Source organism: Ambystoma mexicanum, chromosome 5q (genome assembly GCF_040938575.1).
Source record: "Ambystoma mexicanum isolate Mex_15411 chromosome 5q, UKY_AmexF1_1, whole genome shotgun sequence".
Classification (NCBI taxonomy): Eukaryota; Metazoa; Chordata; class Amphibia; order Caudata; family Ambystomatidae; genus Ambystoma; species Ambystoma mexicanum.
The window spans coordinates 347,209,398-347,235,374 of NC_090933.1; the positions used below are offsets into that span (position 1 = coordinate 347,209,398).

The window sequence follows — 25,977 nt, forward strand, 5'->3', positions numbered from 1 at the left end:
CGCGAACAGGTCGATCTGGGCTTTGCCCCATCGTTGGAAGAGTCGATCCACTTGATCCTGGCGCAGTTCCCACTCGTGGCACGAGCACAGCTCCCTGCTGAGTGAGTCGGCGATGGTGTTTTTTATTCCTGCCAGGTGGAAGGGAACCAGAAACATCCCCTGGGCAACGGCCCAGTGCCACAGATCCTGGGCCTCCTTGGATAGGGCTGGGGATCCGGTGCCCCCTGCTTCCGTATGTAGAACATCGTGGTGGTGTTGTCGGTGAAGATCCTCACCACTTTGTTCTTGAGGGACGGGAGGAACGACTTGAGCGCCCAGAACACTGCACGGAGCTCCAAGATTTTGATGTAAAGAGACCTCTCCTTTGGGAGCCAAAGGCCTCTTGCGTGGAGATCTCCGGTGTGGGCCCCCCAACCCTCCAGAGAGGCGTCCGTAGTCACCGTCTCCTGAAACGCCAGGGTTTGAAAGTCCGTGCCCGTCGTGAGGTGAGCCCGGGTGCCCCACCATAGGATCGCCCGACAGAACTCCTCGTCGAGGGGATCCTGTCCTCGAAGCAGCCCCTCGCCCGAAACCAGTGGGTGTCGAGGAACTCCTGTAGCGGACGCATCCGAAGTCTGCAAAGGGGTACAAGGTAGATGCATGAGGACATCATCCCAAGAAGGGACTTGAGGACCTCACCCTGACCACGTCCGTGGCTAACAGGCACCGTACCTTGCCCAGGATGGTCTTGGTCCTCTCCTCTGAAGGGGAGGCCAATTGCTCCACTGTATCGAGCTTCGCCCCCAAAAACAGTGCTACTTGCGGTGGAACCATGTGGGATTTGGGGTAGATGGAGAACCCCAGCTCTGTGAGCAAACGGACGGCCCTCGCCATATGATCGACGGCGAGTTCACTTGACCTTGTCTGGATTAGCCAGTCGTCCAGGTAGGGGTAGACGTGAATCCCCTGCAGGCGCAGCCGCGCCGCCACTGGGGCCAGGCACTTGGTGAAAACCCTGGGTGCCGACTTTAATCCGAACGGTAGGGCTCTGAATTGGTAGGGGCGTCCTTGAACCACGAACCTGAGGAACTTCCTGTGCCTTTTTAGAATGGAAGTAAGCATCCTCCAGGTCCAGCGACGATAGGAAGTCGCCTTCCTCCAGCTGTCCCAGCATGTGCTGGAGGGTGACCATCCTGAATTTCTGCGCCTTGATGTATTTGTTTAACCGACGCAGGTCTAGGATGGGACGCCAACCGCCTGTCTTCTTTCTGACGAGGAAGTACCTTGAGTATACTCCGGAGCCCCAGAGCCTCCTGGGGACGAGCTCGATGGCACCTTTCTTGAGCATCGCCTTTACTTCCAACAGCAGTTGAGGGACGTGATTCTCCTTCCTGGCCACGGGAGGAATGCAAGGGCACTTCTTTAGGAATTCCAGCGAGTGCCCGTTGGCCAGGGTGTCCAACTCCCAACGATCGGTGGAGATGGACTCCCACACCCTGACGAACTTAGTCAGCCGGCCTCCCACTGGGGTGCCTCGGTGGGGGCCCGACAACCCGGCCGGGTCAGTCTTGCTTAGAAGCGGCCTTGCCGCCTTGGCGACGACGGCGGGAACCCCCTTGCTTGCCGCAACCTCTGTAGGCCTCCTGGGAAGAGGAGCGGGCCGCCGGGCGGTAGGTAGAGGAGCCACCGCTGGATCCTTTGGAGGCACCCTGTCGGCCTCCGAAAGGGCTGTCGCTGCTGAATCACCCCAAGGGACCGGGCCGTCTCCGAGTCCGTCTTGATGGCCTGTAGAGACTCATCCACTGCCTTACCAAAGAGGTTGTTGCCGTCTAACGGCATGTCCAACACTCTGGTCTGGACGTCCTGGCGAAAGTCTGTTGCCTTGAGCCATCCTCGTCGTCGGAGGCAAACTATGTTGCCCAATTGGCGAAAACTGGTATCGGCAATGTCCGTTGCCACCGTAATGGCGTGATCCGACGCCACCTCGCCCTCCTGCAGAAATTCTAGGGCCTCTGCCCTTTTGTCATCAGGCAGGAAATCTAGCAGGGGAGCTATCTTGAACCAGAGCTCCCGGTCGTAGCGGGCCACGATCGCCAAGGCATTGGCCACCTTAATCGTCGTCGTCGCCGCCGACGACGAGATGACTCGTCGTCCCATAGAGTCCAACTTCTTACCCTCGCTGTCTGGCGGGGAAGTGGAAGTTGAAGCCGCCGCGCCCGCTGCCTTCTTAGCCGCTGCCGAGACAACAGAGTCCGGCGTGGGCTGGGCCCTGAGGCACAAGGGGGCGGCATCGGGGACTCGGTACTTCTTCTCGTACCTGTCCCTCTTGACGGGTGTCGTGGCAGGGTTCTTGAGGACAGCGAGCCCCTCGTCCCAGATGTCGTCGAGTAAAGGCACCGCGAGGACCGTCGTTGGTACAGAAACCCCTCCTTTTTCTGTTCTTCAGGGCAGAGCTGGAAGAGCTTGGATGCCCTGGTTATCATGGCGTGGAAAGAGCCAATCTTGTCGGCTGGGGACGCCCGCGGTGTTGGGGGGGGGGGGGGGGGGGGGGGGTGAGGTGACGACGGGATGTCTGCTGTGTCATCGCCGCCGTCATCGTCCGTCCCCGTCAACGTATCCTCTCCCGATGAGGGGTCCACCGGTCTCGCAGGCACGAAGGGCAGAGCGGGGTGAACTCTCCTCCGCTTGTTCGGAGGGCTTCCCGACGGGCCTGGTTCTGGCTCCTCCGTCGGGGTGCGTGGTAATCTCGTCCTTATCTCGGTACATAAGGATTGGATTGCCAACAAAATGGCTGCCGAGCTATCCTGGGGCTCGGGCAATGGCTGCGACGAACGGATGGCCGCTCCACTGGGCCCCGTTCGTCGTTGCTATCTTCGATCACGTCAGCAGGGACCGTCCCCTGGGATAAAACCTTCTCAAACCTCTCGTTGAGGTTTATGAACCTCTCGTTGACGTTCATGGACCTCTCGTTGAGGCCCTTCTCGGTCTCCACCAGTTCCTCCTCAGAGGCTGATTCCGAGTCGGTAACGGCGGCCACCGCCCCCCCGCCACCCCCCCCCCCCCGACCCCTTCTTTTTCAGCCGGGGGCTTCACGGGAGTCTTCGCGATGGGCTGGATACTCTGGGCCCAGAGGCCGTTTCCATTGGCGTAGTCTCAGCCGGCTCCGCCAGGGTCGCAGCAACCACTTCGTTAGAGGCCTTAGCCGGGTGGATCAAGGCCCTCACCACCTTAGGTGCGTCCTGGGCCTTCGCCTTGGGGGGAGGGTCAACGCCTCGCTCCCCCTTCGAGATCGACCGGGTCCGCTCCAACCGCCTACCCGGGTTCTCGGACTTCCTCTTCCACGAGCCAGCGCTCTGGTTCGGGGTCGAACGTGCCAGGGAAGTAGCGCCCTGCTTGGCAACTGAAGAGCCCGACCTTTCGGCGCTCCCGGAGCCCGCGGACTCTGAGTGCTTGGCCTTCTGTTGGGCCCCCGTCGCCGGGGCACCCTCAAAGGACTTAGAAGCCCGCTCCGACGACTTCTTCGCCTTCTCACTTGCTGTGCCCTTCTCCAGCCAGGTGGCGAGACGGGAACGATGATCTTGTTTGGTCCGTTCTGAAAGGTTCTTGCAGAACGCACAGTCCTTCTCCACGTGCGTCTTGTCCCCATGGAGGCAGTAGAGACATTGTGAATGCTCGTCCTCCTTGAAAACGTTATGTAATCCGCATCCAGGGGAGTTCCTGAACAGCTTGGATCCGGGCGTCAAGCTCCCTTTGTCCTGAGCCATGTCCGTTGAGGTAGGCCGCAGATCTTCCGGAATCCTCCAAGAAGTGTAAACTCGACGAAAACTTCACCCTTGAAGGGCGTAGAAGAATTCCGAAACAGGTCCCTGTTATCGGAAGTAGAAACGGTGGAGCTTGAGGCTCAATTAAATCGAAAAAATGAGAAATTCTCCTGAAAAAACATGAACGCGCGGTAAAAAACTCGAGAGCTAAACACGAGGACTCCCAAGACTTGAGCGTGCAGTAAAAATCTGAGGATGGCTGCCAGAGGCGGGGCTTAGGGAGAGGGCAGTCATTGGCTGGGGCAGTATGACCCAGAGATCAGCGATTGGTTACTACTAAGAAAGAGATCAGAAACGAAACCGATACCGATTGTTTCTTTACCAAGGATTCCCAGCCTGACGACAGGGAATATTCATGAGCATGTGAATCCATGCCAGACCCCATGCTGGAGAAATTATCTAAAATGTGTTACCTTAAAAATATAATTGGGTGCACCGTTTGCCCTGGGCCCTATCCAGTTTGCAGACAAAGCCCTGCAAGGACAATCCCATCACCCCTCACGAAATTGTGGCGTTGCATGTACACGCTGCTTTCACCTATGCAGAGTACTTCTGATGTTCACAGGGCTGCGTCCATTCTGGATGATTAAATTAAAATGGATTTGTGCCAGTTAACCAAAACGATAAAGTTGTTGTCTCAATAGATGCACTCAGACAGAGGAAGAAAACAGTGCTGCACCAGAAACAGAGGTCTCCACCTCTTCAATTGCAGCCCGGCGACTGTTCGTACATGGTCACACCATATATCAAACTAGATGTAAGGCCGGCTGGCTTGCAATCAAGAATAGAATTGCCTTTAAATCTCTCACACTCACGAACAAATGCCTTTCTAATTCTGTACCTAAATATCTGTCCGACAGATTTACGAAAAACCAATCAGAACGGCCTAATAGAGCTGCCCAACAGCACTGCCTCAGAATCCCAAGATTCAACCTGCAAAAATCTGGGAGGCAGTAGCTTCCCAGTCCTAGCCTCCAAACTTTGGAACTCCCTACTTAGAAAGTGAAGAACTGAACCTTCATTTTCGACATTTAGAACTCAGGCAAAACATTGGCTCACCTCTCAAGATAGTCACTAAACTTGTATTTGGTCCTCACTGCATGCATCTTCAACTTACTGTAAAGTGCTTATGCAATTCTGTATCATGTGACTATTACCATGTCTGTAACTTTGTAACCATGTCATGTACTTAAAGCAATGCCCCCAGTTACCTGAGGGTGGGGTGCGCTATACAAACAATACAATACAGAACTTTCTCCAGAGATGGAGTGAGCCACGTTATAATGACGGTCCATACATGGTCCTTTATGTCACTCCATTTGTGGTCAAGGTGAAAGCATTGCGGTATTGAGTACACCTCTCAGATGTCCAAAAGGCTCCCCATACAGCACCTCTCATCCAGTTCTTGGTCCGTGCCATTAACAGTCTTCTGGTCTTTGCACACACAATGCTATTCTTATTCATTCCAAAACACTCTACGCTTTTCATATACATCTTTTCTACCTCATCTCTATGAGAGTGATTCACAATTTATTAAAGAAGGGAATAGTTTCTTACCTGTAACTCCATTTCTCCAGCATTGGTATCTTTCATGGATTCACATGCTTAGAACATTCCCTGTCGTCAGGCTGGGAATCCCCGGTACATTATATAGACCCTTTCCCGTAGGAAAACTTTTTCGACGCTTATGCGTCCTATCCACCTCGTTTTGTATCATGCGTGCCCGCGCCGTCAGGACGCCATGATATAAATACAGGACCCGCCCCCGCGCTCCCTCAGATTTCGGCCCCCAAAGTAGTGGGGGAACCAGTTTGCATGGCCAGGGGAGGCAGGCGGGCGCATGTGAATCCATGAAAGATACCAATGCTGGAGAAATGGAAAGAAACTATTCCCTTCTCCAGCATTGGATCTTTCATGGATTCACATGCTTAGAATAGATTACATAGCAGTACCATCCCGAAAAGAGGAGGCGTGCATGTAAACTCACATACTTTCCTCACAATGCCAGTTCTCTATGGTCGTGTACCCATCGGCAATAGTTAACATAGAGAACGAACAATATTCAATCATAATTGCAACCAGATCTAACCCCTCAACCGGGGCTTACCTTATTGGAATAGGTGTCGAAGCACCGCCTGTCCCATCCGAGTATCTTCGGCATGTTGTTGTGACAGGCAGTAATGGCGGGTAAAAGTGTGTGTAGCCGCCCAGGTAGCCGCCATGCAGATGTCCCCCAGAGGGACTCCAGACCACAGCGCCGTCGACGATGCCGCCGCTCTAGTGGAATGAGCTCTTGGGCGTCGCAGAAGAGGCTTCCCAGCCTTGGAATGGCAGTACGAAATGGTAGACGATACCCATCTTGACAGTCCTTGCTTTGAAATGGCTTTGCCTTTAGCACCCAGACCATAGGCCACGAACAATTGCCTCGTTTCCCTGAAAGGTTGCGTGCGATGAAGATAAAACTTGAGAGCCCTCTTCACGTCTAATGTGTGTAACGTGCGCTCCGCTCCCGAGCATGGCTCTGGAAAAAACGTAGGTAAGACAATAGAGGAATGTTTATGGAACACTGAAGGCGCTTTCGGTATGAACTGTGGGTTAGTGGCAAGGACCACCTTGTTCTTAAAAAATCTTAAGTATGGTGGGTCTACCATTAGAGCTTGGATTTCCGAAATACGTCGGGCTGAAGTGATGGCCACCAGGAAGGCCAATTTCCAGGACAAAAACTTTAGAGACGATGACATTGGTTCAAAAGGAGGTTTCATAAGAGACGCTAACACCAGATTGAGGCTCCACACCGGAGGAAATCTCTTCTCGGGAGGGAAACTTCTGAACAACCCTTTAAGGAAGTGCTTAATCAGGCGGTCGCTGAATAATGGTGCGGAATGTCGTTGACGTGTAAACCTGGAGATGGCGGCCAGGTGTACTTTTATCGACGACACCGATAAGCCCTTTTGAGCTAAGAACAGCAAGTATGGAAGGAGCTGTTCCGGCATAATCGACTGCGGAACCAAACCTGGTTGATCCCCACACCACTGACAGAAACTCCTCCATTTGTACGAGTATGAAGTGTTTGTGGAAGGTGCTCTTGCCGCTTGCAGAATACGACGACACTCCTCCGGAATCGTTAGCTGGCCAAATTCGGCGAAGTCAGGAGCCAGGCCGTCAACTTGAGGCTGTCCGGGTCGTGATGCCAGACGATACCCTCCTGTCGAGACAGAAGGTTGGGGATCTTCCTGAACCTCATTGGCTCCGCCGCAGCCAAGTGCAGCAGGTCTGAGAACCACACCTGTCTGGCCCAATACGGGGCTACCAGAATCACCCGACATGGGTACTTGAGGATCCATTGCAACGTCCTCCGGATAAGAGGAAAAGGAGGGAATGCGTACAGGAATTTGTTCGTCCATGGGAAGGAGAACGCATCTCCCAGTGAGCCCTGCTGAGGCCATCTGCTTGCATACTGCAGGCATTTTCTGTTGTCCTTCGTCGCGAACAGATCGATGGAAGGATGTCCCCACTTCTTGAATGCATGTTGCAGTTGCTGGTCGTTCAGCAACCATTCGTGAACCTCGTTCATTTCCCTGCTGAGGGCATCTGCCTCCACATTTCTCACGCCTGGTAGGTGGAACGCCAAGATTAGCATGTTGTGTTGCAGGGCCCAATGCCAGATTTTCTGTGCCTCCGTCGACAGGGACCTGGAACGTGTTCCTCCTTGTTTCCTTAAGTAAAACATTGTAGTCGTGTTGTCCGTCATGACACGCACCACAGAGTCTCTCAGTTGAGGAAGAAAAGATTTTAGAGCCCACCGCACTGCTCTCAGTTCTAGCAGGTTGATATGCAGGGAGGACTCTTCTAACGACCACCGGCCTTGTACTTGTAACGTCTCCAAATGAGCTCCCCATCCGCTCAGCGATGCATCCGTCACCACCGTCTTCTGGAACTCCGGTTCCACCAGAGGCATTCCTTTCGTTAGATGAGTAGAAACTCTCCACCAGCGGAGTGCTTGTACCAGTTGTTCGTCGATGACCAGTCTGTCGGACCAGCGACCTTGGCTCTGCATCCAACGGTCCGCTAGAAATTCCTGGCAAGGTCTCATAAACAGACGGCAGTTGTTTATCAACGGAATGCAGGATGACATGGTCCCTAGCAGGGACATGTATTTGCGCACCGATACCCTGGTACCGCATTTCCATTCCGACGCCTTGCTTTGTAGCTTCTGTATTCTTTCGCTGGATGGCCTTACAAGGCTTGTGTGCGTATGAAACTCCGCTCCTAGAAAGACCAAGGTCCTCGAGGGCTCTACGGAGGACTTGCTGAAGTTTATCGCGAAGCCCAGTTCCTGTAAAAGGGACATCGTGGCCCCCAGACTGTTTCGTGTTTGTTCCATGGACGAGCCTCTGACCAGCCAGTCGTCTAAATATGGATAGACATGGTGACCGTCCTTCCTTAAATGGGCCGCTATGGGGGCCAAGCACTTGGTGAACGTCCTGGGGGAGGACTTGAGACCGAACGGGAGGACCTTGAACTGAAAATGCTTTTGCCCGACGACGAACCTTAAATATCTCCTGTGTCGTGGACGTATTGGGATATGAAAATATGCGTCCTGAGGATCTAGCGACGACAGATAATCCATGGGTTGCACTGACCTGATAACCTCCTGGAGCTTTAGCATTTTGAATTTTGAGCTCTTTAGCCATTTGTTGAGTACCCTCAGGTCGAGAATGGGCCTCCATTTTCCATTTGGCTTCTTGACGACGAAGAACCGGGAATGAACCCCTTGTCCTTCCTGTGCCACAGGAACCCGTTCTACCGCTCCTTTTTGTAGCATAAGCGCCACCTCTTGTCTTAGAACTCGAAGGTGGGGCTGGGCCGAAAACACTGGCGGAAGACTTGGAGGCTTGTTTTTGAATTGCAGCGCATGACCCATGCGAACCGTGTCCAGAACCCATCGATCTGTGGTGATGCATTCCCATTGGTCGATATGATGAGACTCGACCCCCCAGGACGTTCCGAAGGCCGTCATTGGTTGCTGGTTTGCTTGTCCTTCGTCGACGAGGGACCCGAGCCTCGTCGTATGGAGGCTTGATAATCTCTGCCTCTACGTGCCGACTGGGATGCCCGTCTGTAGCCTTGTGAGGAGTATGAGGGCCTGTTAAATCCACGGTCCCTAGAGGCTCCAAAGCGGGAGTTTCCGGAGGCGCCCCTGAAGGGGCGAAAAGAGCGAAAACTTCTACCTGTCTGGAGGGCGCCAAGAGACCTAGCGGTATCCGTGTCTTCCTTCATCCCCTTCAAGGCTTCATCAACCTTGTCTCCAAACAGATGTTCTCCTTCACATGGCATGTCTAGAACTTTGTACTGGACTTCAGGTCTAAAAGTAGTACATTTGAGCCACGCTTGTCGACGAAGTACTACGCCATGATTGATTTGTTTGAGCCCCGACTCTGCTAGGTCCACCGCAATATTAATTGCATGGTTCGAGGCCTCCTCACCATCCCGTACTAGTAACATGGCTGCTTTGCGATGTTCTTCCGGCAGGTCTTCTAGGATAGGGGCTATTTTATGCCACATCTCCCTATCGTAACGCGATACAATCGCCAAGGAGTTGGCTGCTCTTACCGTCGTGGCGCCGACTGAGAGCACCTTTTTCCCGAAGGCGTCCTGTCTCCTTGCCTCGCTTTCTGGAGGGGTTGAACATTTTTGCTGTACTCTGGCCTTCCTAGCCGCTGCCGCCGATACCACAGAGTCCGACAGTGGCTGTGATGTTAGACATTTTGGAGTGGACTCCGGAGCTTTAAACTTTTTCTCAATACGCCCCTTAATAGCCGGTTCCGAGAACGGATGACGCATCGTCTTGAGGCCTTCTTGCCATACGTGGTCCAGGATTGGGATGGCAAATACCGATTTCCTCCTTTGACCCATGTGATCAAAAAGAAAACAATCTTTCTTTTGCTCCTCAGGAATTAAGCCGAACTCGGAACACGCTTTCCCCATCATTGCATGGAAGGCTCCCACATCATCCGGAGGAGATGGTTGTGCCTGGCTCCTCGTAGTCTCTACCTCTACATCCGAATTCCATGTTGGGTCTCTCGACGGTGACTGGGAGATGTCCGACCCTGAGTCACCTCGTATAGAATCGGACTCCGATAGCTCACCCTCCTGCACTCGAGGACGATCCTTCACCACCTGGGAGGCCGAAGGGCTTTTGGTCGTCGTGCGAGCTGCTTGAGCTTGTTCGTCGACGGAAGGTGCAGAAAATATCAACGATGAAGTGCCAGGCTGGGGGATCTGCGTATCCAGACGCTGCAGGAGCTTCTGAAGTGTATTAAGCACATCCAGAGACAAAACCGTCTGGGGGGTCAGCAACGTCGAGGATAGAGGGACCACACCCCCACTCGCACTCGTCGTCGACGTATTGGAAGGCCGTAGGCCCAAGTCCGACGGCTGCATAACCATGTCACCTTCTCCTTCCACCGACGACCCCGGCAAGGCCGTGTCTTGCAGCAGGACCTCAGGGGGGGCCGGTTCACAAACCTCTGGCTGCCAGGCCATAAATTGAGTCCCCGTCGACGAAGGAATCCCCACCGCTGCTGCCTGAATAGTAATCGGCATCGTCAGCGATACCGGGGTCGACGAGCCAGTCGCCGGCACCGAGCCTTTAGACTTCGTAGTCGATTTCGTTGCCGACTTCCCTGCTGAAGCGTCTCGACTCAAGGAAGACCTAGGACTGTCCCCTGAGGAGGATTTTGATGCCGCTTTCCTCTCCGTCTTAGAGGATGAGGAGGAGGAGGACTTTGTGTGATGAGGAAGACCCAGCATGCTTCCCCGCATGCTTGTCCGCAGGGCATTTTTCGACAGGCCTCACCTTCTTCGAGGGAGGTTCCGACTTGCTCCTGGAGGCCGTGGAGCCAACTTCTGATGCCGGATAGGCACCCGCTCCGTCGTTAAGCCAGTCGACCAACCTTCTTTTCCGGTCTTTAAGGGTTTTTTGGGGGAAACCCTGGCATATCTCGCATGTATCCGCCGTGTGGTGCGGGTGGAGACAGTAGATACAATCCATGTGGGCATCACCTTCATAGACTTTTTTGAGTCCACATGTCGCACAAGGACGGAATAAAGCTTTTCCGGACATATTTTCTTCAGAACGTAACTTCGCCGAAGCGAAAACACAACCTAACTTCAATTAGCAGTAACCGCGAGGATCCCACTACTTTGAAAGACGGTTGAAATCTGAGGGAGCGCGGGGGCGGGTCCTGTATTTATATCATGGCGTCCTGACGGCGCGGGCACGCATGATACAAAACGAGGTGGATAGGACGCATAAGCGTCGAAAAAGTTTTCCTACGGGAAAGGGTCTATATAATGTACCGGGGATTCCCAGCCTGACGACGGGGAATGTTCTAAGCATGTGAATCCATGAAAGATCCAATGCTGGAGAATGTGTATTCAGTTTACTGTAATATTTATCTATTAGTATCAAGCTATTGTTATTGCGTTGAGTAAAATGAATATGAAGAATTGTATGCATACTATATAAATATTGTACTTTTAACCCATTATTCTCGCCTCCTGCGAATCTCTCATCACATTCTAGTACTGTTGTGTAGATCTGTTTTTCTTTTTGGTCTGTGTATACGCTTACTAGATCAGGTACTATGGCTAGGTCATATAAAGGGGGTTTAGTATAAAAAATGGTTGATTTTGCTACGTATGGTACTGGTCATAATAGGGTGTTTTCAAGAAATGTATTAAAACATGGAGCAAATGTGGGTAAGCAGATAGTCACATGGCGGTGGAAGCCTTGAGTGAAAAGAGGGGGTGAGAAGGCTGCCGAGTACAACCAGTATAAAGGGGTTGTGCTCGATACAATGGCTGATTTGCACCATCCAGAATGTAAAAATCTATGGTACAGTCGCAAGTGCTCAGTGGCGAAGCAGAGGTCAAATGGGAGCTGCTATGTCTGCTCTCATCCCTCACGCCTCAGCAGCACCCAAAATGTTAATACCCCAGTAGATGCCACCTCGGGAAGCTCAATGTTTGGTTCACTTGTCACTGTCGGGTCTGGAGTAAGTTCCAGGGGCACGACGCATAAGTTGCAGTGATTAACAAAGACCAAAAAAAAGTTTGAAGAATGGAAAAGACCTAAAGGGCAAAGTGCTCCTAATCTTAAGAATGAACGGACTGTTCGGTTTGAACAGATGCAGGCAGCAGTGAGCAGTACAGCAAGGGGGTTGGTGGGGTTCAAAGAAGATATATGGACCAACTGTCTTCCTACATGGGCCAATGTCTCAGAATGAACATGATTCAAAGCCAAAGAAGTGCCAGTGAAAGTGCAAGTGGTGGGTGAATATGAATTCTGTTTGAGGGCATGGAACTGTCCTAGTGGGAACCAACAGCAAGCACAATAAGACATTGTTCATTCCCGATTTCAGTAAAAACGTCTTCTGGGTGTGCGGTCAGCGAGCATACATGCATCTCCCACCATCATGGAAAGGCACATGTTTGCTAACAACCGTGCATTCACCTATCCTTGTGGTTCCTACGGCCCATCTGATCATAGCACCCAGGTCTGTCAAAGCACAGTTAAACCAGCCCCCATCCCAACCCTCGCAAGGAAGAAGAAAAAAGCGCTCACCGAGAAGATGGCAGATGAGCCCAAATTATTTGTCTGAAGATTCCTCCAAACTGCTGAAAGAATTCCCAGATACATCGTTCGTACACCAAAACAGAGGCGTTATTCTCTCTCCTGCTACCGGGGGACTAGCCTGCAGCCAATGCCAAGGGGCTTCAAATCGTGAGGTGGGAAATTATCCAGTTGGCGAACGATACGGAGCAGAACACAATCTAGAGTGAGATGCGCGTAATCCGGTTGATGACTCTCCAGAACCAGTATGCCCTGGACAACTCGACGGCCATGGCAGAGGGCATGTGCAAAAAAAAAAATGGGACTCATGTCGCGCATATATGCCCCCCCCAAACGATGCAGAAAACATGTCCCCTTACCACATCATAGGGGAACTCCACAAGCTAAAGACAGGCATAGAAAATGAAGCACGAGTGGAAGCTGAAGATTGTTTTAATACACTGTTCTCGTGGGTGCACCAACATGGCTCAGAGCAGTGGTGAAGATATTGATTCCAATCGTAGTGCTCTTGCTGGTGGTGTTCTGCACATGCCAAATGATACTCCGGTGCAGTGCTAAGACACTTACGAACAATGCCATGATGATGGCGAGGTAGAGCTTGTCCTAGTACAAAAAAAAAAAAGCATGCTCAAACAGACGATTCACAAAAGCAGTGCATGGTGAAAGTAGAACGGCCTAGAGATCCCCCTGGGACCTTGACTTCAACATCCCGGACCCAGAAAATATGTAGAACACTGGGTAGAGCTCGCTGGTGATGGGGCTTGCATTTATCTGACATGCACCCCAGTGAAGTATGCTCAGGAATGGAGGGCAGGGGAGGGGTAAGAGGGTGGGTACCCAAGGAGCAGTATAGAGCACACGAAGCAGCAGGGGTTAATGGACGATTAACTACAGGGGGAATGTTGGGGTGCATGCTCAGGCCCCATGCCCACCCAAAGGATTTAGGTTCAGGAAAACAATGTTGTGCAAGGAAATGCATGTGCGTGTTTCTGGGGGGTGGGCCATGCAACCTGAGAAGAACAAATGTATTCTTTTCCAATAGTTATGTGAACGTAGGTAGGTCCCAGTATAGGGCACGAGTGATCCTAAAGTATAATAGGTGAAATGCAGTGCATGCCTTGTCCCTCCCGTGAGAAATACTAAGGTACCGCCATGTTTAAAGCAAGGCCTAGTCTGCCACAGGTTGTGGCGAAAGTAGCAGCACGATATAGCAATGAGGTTCAAATCACTTTCCCCAATCCCCTGCAGGGAAACCAGACGCAGGGGCAGACAGGCCAAACACAAAATCCAATTATCTCAAGTTGCAGGCCAGGGTAGAGGTTCCAAGCTGCCAGAGGTCCAGTCTAGATTTAGGACTGAAGTGCCCCCCCCCCCCTCCCCTAGAAGACGGACCGTCCCTTCTGAACTGCCAGATGCCGTAAATGGGAGTCTTGAATCATTCAGAATATGGCTGATTAGTGTGGCCCACAAGAGACCCCAGAGGAGCCCTCAGGAGGAGTAGCAGCTAATAAGCTGGGAGCCAGGAGTGAAACCTCATGTGATTTGTACAAGGAGCACGAGGTGAGGCCAGCAAACATAGCTCTACAACAGGGAGGCATGATGGGGCGCCCATGTGTCTGGGATCCACTGAAGCTCTTATTAATTCTAAAGGGCCAATTTGACCGCAAGAGTATCCGCTGAACTCATGTTAACGACCATGTGACTAGGCACATTAGGAGGGTAACCTAACACGTAACCCGCCAATCAGGTAGCAGGGGACTAAGGCCAAATGTTAGAGGGCAGGGTAGTTTCAGATGTGGCTAATCAGTCAAGGGACTATAGGAGTCCGGTAGTATGTACATAGGTGGTAGGATAACACTATATACTGTGTCACAAATGACAGTTATTGGCTATTTCACTGTCTGTATTCGTTGAACTAACCCAGTGCGTTGAATTAAACCAGTGAGCAAGCTCTGTGGCAGTTGGGTTATACAGCACACTGTAGCACTTACACAGAGTAAATCTGGTTTTCCCTGCAAAGAGGTGCACAAAGCTTCTTTCCTTAGAAGTTTGTTTTTCTTGGTCTTGCTGTCAGGAGGTCTGCCTTTGTTTCATGTCCCATGCAAGTCTTGAGATAAAGCAAGTAGAATGTGAGATGGAGATAGAGTTATGAGATGGGCATGCTATCAAGACACAGACTCAAGTGTTGTAGTTGCAAAACCTTATTTACTAGAATGCTGGGGTTGGTGTAACACCAAACTGACCCCCAACTCAAAAGGGATGGTTCCCTCAACTGATGTTTCTAAGGGCCGCTGATGTCCAACCAAAACCGGTCTGTGTCTAAACCTACACTTGTCCTCACTCTGATAAAATGTGGTAGGAAGTTTCTTTAAAGGAAATAGTGATGCAAAAAATATATATCAAGGCTGGTTTCAGGTGGTCTTCTCACAAGGTGTGGCTTGGTTAGTGTCATCAACTTTTAGCACAATCAAAAAGAAGTTGTTCACCAGCTCTTCGCCACAAAGTTTGAATACTCTGTTCAGCAATTCCCAATGCCTTTAGTTCCTGGGGATTCCCTTCTCCAAACTTAATTTCTTCCAAGTTTCATATCAAACAAAAATATAACCGTTTCTTCTAGGGTTCCCTTCCCCAGACTCAGGACCCTTCAGTTTTATACAAAAAGTTCAACTTGGCAAATATGTATAGACCTTGGTTAGGCCTCTTGGGGTTCCCTTGCCCAAGCTCATGCGCGTCAAACACAGAATTTCAACTTGTCAAGATCTGCCTTTCTCTCATTTACAGTTCCAATTACACACAACCTTCTCATGGGGTAATAGACTTTATGCTTGGTTCGTGGCTCATCCTAAGCGCGATCACTTTAATCTTTGGCCCCTCTCTGTATTTCCTCCATTTGCTTCTCTTCTATCCTTTCCTATTTCAGATGCTTCCTGCACCCCTTGGTTATTTTCTATTTTGTTGTGCTCACTTGCACCTTCTTCTCACAGCTTGCCGTTTCCCTGGCACCTTCCTTTTGGGTTCACTTTCTCTTCACTGTGCCTCTTGCACATTCCTTTCCTTGCTTTTGTGCACCCTTGCAACTGTCCTTTTCCTTTCCGTGCCTCTTGCACACTTGTTTTGTTCACCAGTGCAGACCACTTCACTTCCGAGTCACTTGCACCCTTCTCATTTATCTTCAAGCCTTTTTCTTTCTGCTCTCTCATCGCATTTCTCTCGCTTTCCTTTCACTTTCCACCATCTTTCTTGCTTTCCAGTTTGTGACCCTTACAGATTCTGTTTCTTCTCCCTTCCTGGTCCAGTTGGCCACACGCTTCTGAGTTTCACTCACTTTCCCCTTTTAAAACTCACTGGATAGCATTGCTCTTGCAAGCGGTCCTCTCAGGGCAGATGGGATGGAGGTCAGTGTCTCACCACCTGCTCTTCAGACCTCCTTGGGACCAGGGTTTTAGATGGGAAATGGGGAGAAGGGGAATTGAATTGGGATGGAGGGTTACTTCTATTTACCAGAATACTGTTACAATATTGACAGCGGGGATAGGAATATTATCTAGCCTTGGTGTACTGAACCCTTTGCCTCGTCTTACTTGGACCCTGAATGGCTTTGAATTTGGATTAATAAGACCTGGAGCAGGGCTAAGAGCCAGAATAGCCCATGAAGGCTTCAGGGACTTCCTCCTTTTATTTTTCCATGGGTAGACCGCTTCTCGCCTGGGGCACCCCCATGAATATAACCTCAGACTCCGCTACGCAGGTGATCCTCCCTCGTTTGTCCACCCTGAGGGTTGGGATCAAAAAGTGATAGCCCGCACCTGGCCACCTGAATAGAGGGCTTTCGGGGTTTACATGGGAGAATACCCCTAGGTTTCTCAGAGTTTAAAGGGTCAATTATAAAGTACATGGTTGCACAGAATTGTTACGCTTTTAAGTCCCTATTTCCAAGCGGTGTCCTGCCAACTCTCCTCCAGATCCCACTTGCATGACTACATGGTGTCATTATTTTGTTTTTCTAACTCTTGACTGTATATTTACAAATCGCAACATATTTAGCCTCATGCTGCTTTGCTTTGTTATATTTATGCATCCGTTCCATACGAGGAAAATAAAGCTAGAATCATTCTTTTTGGCGAACCTATTTCTACAAGGTTGTATACATTTGTCACAGTGGTTTATTATGATGTGTATAGATTATTCATGAAAGCTAAAAAAAATAACCTTTCTACTGCTCGAGAATATGTTGCAAGTACCTAAGTTTCAGACTGCTCTCGAAATCTGGCTTCACCGTTTAACTCAAGTGTTTAACCCTGGGCAAAACATTGCATCTCACTGTGTCATACCCATGCAATATGTGAAGTGCCTAGAACGGATTCACAGTTCACACTGCATTCTATTATCAAAAATTCTTACTCATTGTATTTCTCCATATACAATAACAGTGACCGTTCATCTCGTGGATTTCTAAACTCTCACCTGGTGGGCAGAGGTTTAGGAGGCCACCCTAGTTTAGTGAAACAGGGGAACCTTCTGGACAAGCCAAATCAATCTAGGTAGCTTGCCAGGCGGTCAAGACCAAGTCTCAGGAGGGGAGAGAATGATCGGAAGCACACAATGAGCGCGCACACACAGTAACAAACTACAGATTACTCTTAGACAAGTGTAGATCAAAAATAACTATACATTTGTTGGCCGGACCAATTGACACAAGTAAACATCAGTTATATAAAAACAGTTACCACGCAATTCCTATACTAGATACTATTCATAAACACTACGTTCTCTAATAAGACAAGAGTAAAACAGAAACACAACCTGTAAGGAGAATGGTGAGCTAAGACAATTTTACGGAGTCATTGCCTAACTTTAGCAGTACAGCCATAAGAATTGGAGAGCCTTGTGCTCAACAATACAGTTGTGCATAAAAACGCACGATCGCGCAGGTAGAACAAAAAGCAGATCTTCTTGAGGGAGCTGTAGCGAGTCAGGAAGGGGCTTGAGGTTATGAAGAATTGGTTCCCACTATTAGAGTAGGGTCTGCCTTTGGCAGCAGAGCAGTTTTCAAAAAGGTGAGAATAGCTAAAGAGCGCAGGCTAACCCAGGCAAAAGCAAATACCTTTCCAGGGATATTCATGCGTAAGAGATTGGTTGTGCAAGGGGGCTGCCGGTAAGTGGTGCAAGTACTCAACAACCCTCAGCACACTCCATACCAAACTTTTCCAGTTTAGTCGAGGTCACTAGTAGGTTCGAGTCCTGCAGTTTCGTGGCGCTCCGGCTCTCAGCAGCTGCGGGATCAAACAATCGTCTGTGACGGGACAGTTGCCTTTTCTTAGCTTCTGAAGGAGATAAAAAGAAAATTCCAGTGCAGCAGGCTTCAGGGCACAGGAGGGCAGGTCAGCAAGGCACCTACAGTGAGCATCACCAACAGGTAGTGACGCGGGAATCACAGACGTGGGCAGCGTTACACTCTCTCCTGATTCGTGACCCAGAGGAGTTAGGCCTATGAAATCTGGCAGGAGAGGGCCCGGTAACACAAGCAAGCGATGTCCCAAGTCCCGGGTTTCACCTCGAGACGGCAGCGATTCTGCGGGATACTCCGAGGTAGAGCTGTACAGTTCACTGGATTGCTCAGAACACTTCCGAAGGGGCTTGTTCGGTGGGTAAGCAGGGGACGCTGAGATTAGTTGTTCCCACTACTCCAACAGGGCGAAGTGCCCTTGCAGGCCTTCTTGATCAATGAAGAAAACAGGGGTTTGAAGACGGCAAAGGGTGGCAAACCTTCCAATGCGTCTCTGCCAGTTTCACAAGTCTGTTTCTCCGTTGCAGGATGAGGTGATCGACCTGGAATGGATGCAGAGCCCCTTCTCATATCCAAGATTAGCTTTGTGCCAAAATCGAGGACTTCCAATCGAAGATCTGCTCTCATGCAGGCATCCCAGTCGTGGATCAATCACAGCCCACGATGGTCCCAGTCATTCAGGCACTCCAGACATCCTGGCACCAGTAGTGTGAATTGGGGCCAGACAGTCCAAACCCGCTTCCTGGGCACACGTGACATGCAGAAGCCTGCGAAAGAGATCGTTTTTTGGGGGAGGCTGCATGCCCAAATAAGGAAAACCCGGGTCACTCGTCTGGGGGAAGGCAAGGGACAAAATGGCCATGGGACAGAACAAAAGACTTTGTGGATCAGCCATTTTCAGACCTTGCCACGGTTTTGAACCAAAACACGCTAAATGCTATGTGATAACACAAAGAAGTAAAACACCTTTAAAAGTAACTGCTGCCACCAGTTTGTGTCAGGCACACTTGTACAATCAAAGAAACCCTTCGACTTTCTATAGGGCCATAAAACAGAAAGGACCCTAGTTCACGGTACTGGAAGGTACGTTGTGCACGGTTAACAAGTGAGCAAAAGCTCAGGGGAGCGCAGTTGAAGGCTGTGCTCCACTGCCAAAAGTCAGGCTAGGATAGCCACACAAAAATCAAAAAGTTTGGGGGGGTTCACAAATGGGGCGGAAATTAAACACTTTCCCAATAGCAACTACTTGTAATGTAGCCTCCCATGATAACGGAACATCCAAGCCCCATGCTACTCCCTGTAACAATTTTCTACTGTGAAATGGTGACGTCAATCCATATGCAAATTAAGAGCCCCCAACACATTGCAAATCGTACAACCAGTCCTGGATTATTGATAAAGGGGGATCACCATGTACACAAAATTGTCTACAACCTTTCCAGGGTAAGCGTCCCACTGACATACGTTGCAGGCAATGGCATGTGCTTTCTCAGCAAAAGCATGTTGGGAGCCCTTTTTGGTGTACTGCACATCCACTGAGAACAAACATCCGCATGATATTTCTGCTCTAAAAAGCTTTTTCATTTGCAGCAATAAACACGTATTTTGTATACACTCGAAAGTACACCGATATACACCGTTCTTTAAATGTTTTTTAAACACTGGGGGAAAGAAAAAAAAAAACAAAAACACAAACAAAACCAAACACGGGAAACCAGAAACCTAATTAAGTCCAAGGCCTATGAATCAGATTAAGCACCCTCTCAAATATTCATTACAAGCCTTCAATGTTATTGGGATTGATTAAACACACCTGATTTAAAGAATGATCCCTCAAGAGGGAAACTCGGCTTGGTTCTTTAAGCATGTGCTCTTCAATAGCTTCTCTATGCATTCCTGTTTGTACCAGTCTCTCAAAATAGGGTTCTAGGTGGTGGCCGTACAATTCTTCATCTTCCACATCATCATCTGTAGGGAAAAAATATATGAAACCATTTGCAGCATAACTAATGTTAACATTTCTACCAACAAATTATGTATTACCTTTCGTTTTAATTTACAAAACTATACTTCATTTAGGTAAAATGTGGCCAACAGGGCAACCAGGATATTGATCACCTGCCGCCATCGGTAGCACACGTAAATGAGTGAATAGATTCTAGATCAGTCGAGGAATACCACACCCATATAGTGGCATACATATTCGCAAGTTTAATATAATCAAGGTTGGTTAAGTATAACCGGTCTAATACTCACTGTTCTTCTCATTAGTCTTCTTACTACAATACAGCATCGTGCACGCCACTCAATCTATTGGTAAATCTATGCTCAGATCTGTTATCAGGCATAGCACACAAGACTAAAAATAAGGTAGCAGGCCATCTGTGCTGGGTTGGAAGTCAACCAAAAGGATGATTCTGCTGCAGGGGTGATTATGTCTGAGCAAAGCTTGACATGCTTTTGAGGTGCTCAATGAAAGGGCAGCTAATAGTCAGAGCTGGACTCACTGGCATCAGAAAGTTCTCATTTGATAAATGTATGCACAAAACTATTTTTTTTCACCCTAAAGCTTCAGCATGTACCCCCTTGCAGTCAGTTCAAAGAGCCAAGTGTCTTGACCGTAGAACCAAAAAGACAACCCGACAGCCAAAACCAAGGCAATGCATCACCATCTAACACGTTTGCCAAAACTGAAACAAGACAGGTTGCACTCAAGAATATCTGCACTATCATATCATACAAGACTGCCAAGGCCATGCAGGGTGGCAGAGAAAGGTGGCAAAGTTGGTTGAGAAAACCTTCTTAAAATAGAGAAAAGGGTAGGGATTGGGAGCAGAAACTAAGTGATGTCTAGAGGAGCACTGCAGAGCAGCAATTAAGATGGAGGTCTAGAGCGTGGACTGCGCCCCAGTGAGATCCTGTACAAAAATGAATGCTCTATTGTGCCTGTGTTGTGACGCAGTAGGGTGGCAGCTTGTGGCATTTGGTGTGCTGCTGCCGACATCTTACTCTGGCGAAGAAAGATGCTGCACCCCGCCGACCCTTCCGTGAGCTCTCCTAGACATCACCACTGGAGCCTGTGACTGCGGGAGGAGTGTGTGGACAAGGAGCCAGGGCTTTCAGCGGATCACATGATGAACACCACCAGCAGGTGCGGCGCAGAAGATCAGAGATGGGTCCCAGCTGGGCTCCCAATACCCATATTTATTCCAAGAGGCGGCTGCGAGATCAGTATGACAAGGGGGACTGAGCATGCAGCGTGAGGCGCATTTTATTTATTGGTTATTTATAATGCGCCTATACAGCAAATGGTGTTTCAAGGTGCAACAAGACAGGCGTTGGGGAATGGGGGCGGGCAGATGGAGATAAAAAAATAAATAAATAAATAAAAACGGTCCTACTAGGCCGTGACATTTGGATCGTGCAATTGGAGTAACAAGAAGTGCAGGAGAATTGGGGGGGGGGGGGGGGGGGGGGGGAGTGCCGGTACGAACAGAAGGCACTAAAGCTAAGGAGGGAAGGAGGTACAGGTTGGAGTGGAAGCATGCAAGTGCTAGGAGGAGGGGGATAAAGTGGGGAGGGGTGAGATGGGCCCTGGGCTAGGCGAGTGCTATGAGGAGTCCGGGTTGACAAGTGCCGGGGGAATGCAGGGGATTGAAGGTCCACATGCTAAGAGCAGGATGAGCTGCCAAACCTGTATCATTGTTTCACAACACCCACCTGGCTGAAATAAATGTTGCAAAGCGCATCCTGCTGCCCAGTTCTGCTGTTGGGAGTGTGGAGGGTGGTGTTGACCCAGTGGAAGAGAGCAGAGCGTGGGTGAGCATATCTGTTATTGCTGAGATGGGTTTGAGGCATTCTGTGCCGTGCTGCATTGACAGAGTGGGTCCCACTGGTGGGAGCCGACCACAAGACTGGTGCTGGCAAATTCCAACCACTGCTGTCCCTCGGCTGGTTAAAATTATGATTAAGGGCGCTGAAAAGAGGAAAGGGTCAATAGACACCTTTATCAGTGCACCAGCGAGTACTCAGACCGGATGCACCTGGTAGTAACACAGACATGCAATTGCCAGCGGACGCAACACCTACAGACCCCCTTATGGCTGCCATGCAGAGTGGATTTGCCGCAGTCAACATGAAATGGGATGGCATTAAGGCAAACATTCGCTCCCTGTGCTCCAAATTGGATAAATAATGTGGGTGCATTATGGAGGCAGAAGCCAGGATAAGCGGCACGGAAGACTAGGTCGAGCAGCATAGATGCATTGAAGAAGGACTTGGCTGCAATTGGTGTGAAATGTGACAATCTGGAATCGCAATGTCTGCATTGTTTGGGTGCCGGAAAGCACAGTGCAGGGGGCAAAATAGCAATTTATTCGAGGTGTTACTGAAACAACTACTGGGGGTGATGCAAATTTCAACTCAATTTTTTGTGGAGCAGACACAATGTGTCCTCACCCCTGTCAAGAAACCTGGGTTACCCCCGCGTAAGATCATTAACAAGTAGTTAAATTAAAGAGACTGGGACCTCATTCTAAAACTATCCAGAGAGTGGAACCCTGCAATTTGAATTGAATAAAATCAATTCAAATCCAAACTTCGCATCTGGCACCCAGGTGATGCGAAGATCCTAAGATCCAGTGAAGCGACTTCAAGCTCGGCAGATCCTTAACACCCTCATATTCCCTGCTAAGCTGCATATACAAGATGGGGGTAGGGCGCACTTCGAAAACCCAGTCGACGCCATCACATATTGAAGCACTAAGCCCGCTTCCCCCAAAGGAAAACCAGGCCATACAGAGCTCTTAAAGAGTACATTTCTTAGAATAATCTCCAGTTGCCAGCCTCCTTGGGAGGGAACTCACTATATGCAAAAGAGACAAAGATAATGACTAGCCGGGAGTTTGTTTCAATCACCCATTTTACAGGCTGACAAAAAGAAAACCTGACTGTATTTCTGCATCCATCATTTTTATAGATTTTAGAATATTCCATCGGTTCTGTTCTAATATGAACCTTACAATGTAATTGTTCACATTTCTACCAAGCTTACTGACCCTTTTCATTGGATATAAACACTTCCTGAAACACATGATAATTTCCTGTCATAATGACTTCATGTATGCTAATCAGCATTACTAGGTGTTTTCCACATTTTCTAAATCATAAGATGTTTTTGCAAAACTTTAAAACTGGAAAAACCAGGTCTGAGTGCGACACATTTGCTTCTTAGCACACTACGTCCACGACACAGATTATTGCAGTATTTTTATTGGTTACCCCTGCAGGTTAATCTTTTCTCTGATTTTATGCCAGCTTCATTTGCAAGCAGCACTGGGGAAAAAACATCTATTCTGCTATTTAAAACTGCTGAATCACTGCATATTGGCCTCTGTCCAATGCACTCCCTTCCCAAGTGTGCACACAGCCTATATTTTCTGTTTGCTCAACGCTTCTGTCATCCATTTTCTAATGTACCTGCCTATACTAAGGGCAGACTGGCTGCCTCAATGAACAATGCTTTAACTTTTACAATGTAGGAGAGCAGGGCGGGACACATGCCCGGAATTACATTTTCACTGGTCTTTTACCGGAGACGAGGGCAGGGGGATATACCCCTCACAGGAGATCCCACTCTTTTCCTTCTGACCCTGGAGGGTGGACATTTGGGTAATCTGTCATGCCCCTTGATAATGGAGGAACTAACCTAAAGCACAATGTGTTCTGATTGATAACAAGCCGGGGCAACTGGCTGAACCTTATGAAGAGTTGGTGTTCACACTGTACCCCAGGAGATTTTGGTTGATGTTGGTATGGGTATTCATCAAGTGGGGGAGATGGTGGGGTGAGACATGGCATGGCGATGGGAGGGGATGGAGAGAGGGGATGGTGGGATGTTCCCATTTTTGGGTTTAGTTTCAAAGCTCTGCCAAACAGTATATTGGACTGCATGTGTGTTCTGGCTATATAGCTCCATCTTCTGGAGGGGTGGATGAAGGACAACGGTTGGTGGCAATTAGCATGGGTGAGGTCCCGAATAATCCAGCTAAGCATAGGAGGATGCTGACGTACCTTGATGGTCATGCCCCCAAGGTCCTCCAGTTGCTGGAGTCTCACCCGCTGGGACCGGTGAATGAGTCTTTCACTTCCAAATGGGGATGACAGATTCTATAGAGCATACTCCTTGCAGGCTTGCAGAGTGATGACACTAATACACCCTATGGTCACATTCACTGTGGATAGAAGCTAGATTGATCCCCTGGAGAGATATGCCGTGTTGAAGGGCATATTGGAGGTAGATTAAATAATATTGGTTAACGCCTACATCCCCAATGTAGACAACCCTGGCTTCTATTGGCTCTTGTAGACATTCATTTGGCATGTGGACATACCTGGGTGGGAGGCTATGAGCAAGATTTTGGAAGCTATCATGGGCCACTCCTCTGACACTCAAGGGCCACCAACACTGGCAGCAACAAACTTTTCCAGATCACGTTGCAACTACACCTGTTGGATGTCTGGCGGAAGTTACACCCTGTAGTGAGGCAATATACAAACGACTCTACAGTTCACGATTCCATATTTATTTGCATTTGTTAAGCGCACTTGCAGCCCAAAAGGCATCGAGGCGCTGTTACAGAGGATACACAGATTTAAGATTACATACGGGTGCCAGAGGCTCTTAGTTACAATTTGGCAGGCATATAGGCAGTGGAGGATACAGATTTAAATCACACAAAGTCTGGTTTTGATAGCCTTACGAAAGGCTAGGTGGGACTCAATGAGTCTTGGATGAGGAGGCAGGGCGTTCCAATGCGTGGCTGCTAGGGTAGGGAAACTGGAGCCACCAGAGCGCCCTTTCCGAGAGGTAGGCCTAACAATGGTGTTGGCGTAGATGGATCTGAGCGGTCTTGTTGCAGAGTGCCTGGTAATTCTGTCAGTCAGGTGGGGGGGGGCAAGTTCGTGAAGGCATTTGTGGGTGAGGGCAAAAGTTTTAAAGACAATTCTTTCTTTAACCGGGAGCCAGTGTACTTGCCTTCTGATTTCGAAGATGTGGTTTCTCCTTGCGGTGCCGGTGGCTGCCCTTAGCGCATTGTTCTGGACTAGCTGAAGTTTGGCGAGGTTTTTGTTGGAAGTCCAGACGAAAAGGGCATTACAGTAGTCAAGTCTTGACCCGATTATTGCCCTGGCAATCATGAGGCAGCTTTGACGGGCCAAGAAGGGCCTGGCTGCGTTGAGGACTTTGGTGTAATAGGCTGAAGAGGCGGCGATGGCATTGACATGTCTGTCCATTGACAGGTCAGAGTCAAGGTAGACTGAGTGTCTTAACATGGTTTGAGACCTTAATTGGAATATTATCAATAGTGAAGGAGGCGTACTGTTCTCCAAGATTGCCGAGAGTGAAAGGTGAGCCAATAAGGAGGAGTTTGGTTTTTTCACTATTGAGGCAAAGCCAATTCTCCGCCATCCAGGATTGGATGGTAGAGTAGATAGAGGAGAGGGTGTTGGAGTCTGCTAGGTAGTCGCCCGTGAGTGGGATGAGTACCTGCGTATCGTCCGCATTGTTGGTATATGAGATACCAAGGGAGTCCAGGATGCTAAACAGGGGCCTCGTAAAGAGGCTGTAGAGAGTAGGTGTGATACAGGATTCCTGGGGGACACCGCAGGTGAGGAGGCTGGGGGTGGCGGCGGCAACTTCAGAAAAGACTTTCATGGCCCTTTCTTGGAGAAAGGAGGGGATCCATTGGCAGGCTTTAGGGGAGAAGTTGGCTTGGGTGGCTAAGTGGTGACACAGAGTATTGTGGTCAACCAAATCGAACGCTGTGGAGAGGTCAAGGAGCAGTAGTAGGGCAGGTTTGCCTGCGTCTCTGAGATCATCCATTTGGTTTTTAAGGTCTAGGAGGGCCGTTTCAGTGCCATGCCGGGGGCGGAACCCAGATTGCCGTAGGCCGAGGAGACTGTTGTCCTCTAAGAACTTCTGGACTTGCAGGTAAGCTGCTTTGTCCAAGATTTTGAGCAGGAACGGTACAGTCGTGATGGGCCTGTAGTTACCTGGGACGGTTGGGTCAAGTGAAGGTTTGAGAAGTGGGCGTACCCAAGCTTCCTTAAGTCCTGATGGGACATGGCCTGATTGTAAGGATGAGTTGATAAAGGCCGTAAGGAAGGGGGCTAGGCTGGGTGCGGAGTCTTTGATGAGGCTGGCGGGGCAGGCATCACCTTTGCAATTGGAGGGTTTAATGGAATTGAGCAGG

At 49.6% G+C, this 25,977-nt stretch overlaps 1 protein-coding gene across 5 annotated transcripts in view; it reads right to left on the reverse strand.

The window, feature by feature from the left end:
- Positions 1–25,977, reverse strand: part of CEP192 (centrosomal protein 192) — a 2,773,731-nt gene that overhangs the window by 2,323,650 nt on the left and 424,104 nt on the right. For all 5 annotated transcript variants that reach the window (XM_069620824.1, XM_069620822.1, XM_069620821.1 and 2 more), the window contains exon 7: positions 19,539–19,693. In XM_069620824.1, coding sequence (XP_069476925.1) covers positions 19,539–19,693 — 155 coding nt within the window. The remainder of the gene's footprint in view (positions 1–19,538; positions 19,694–25,977) is intronic.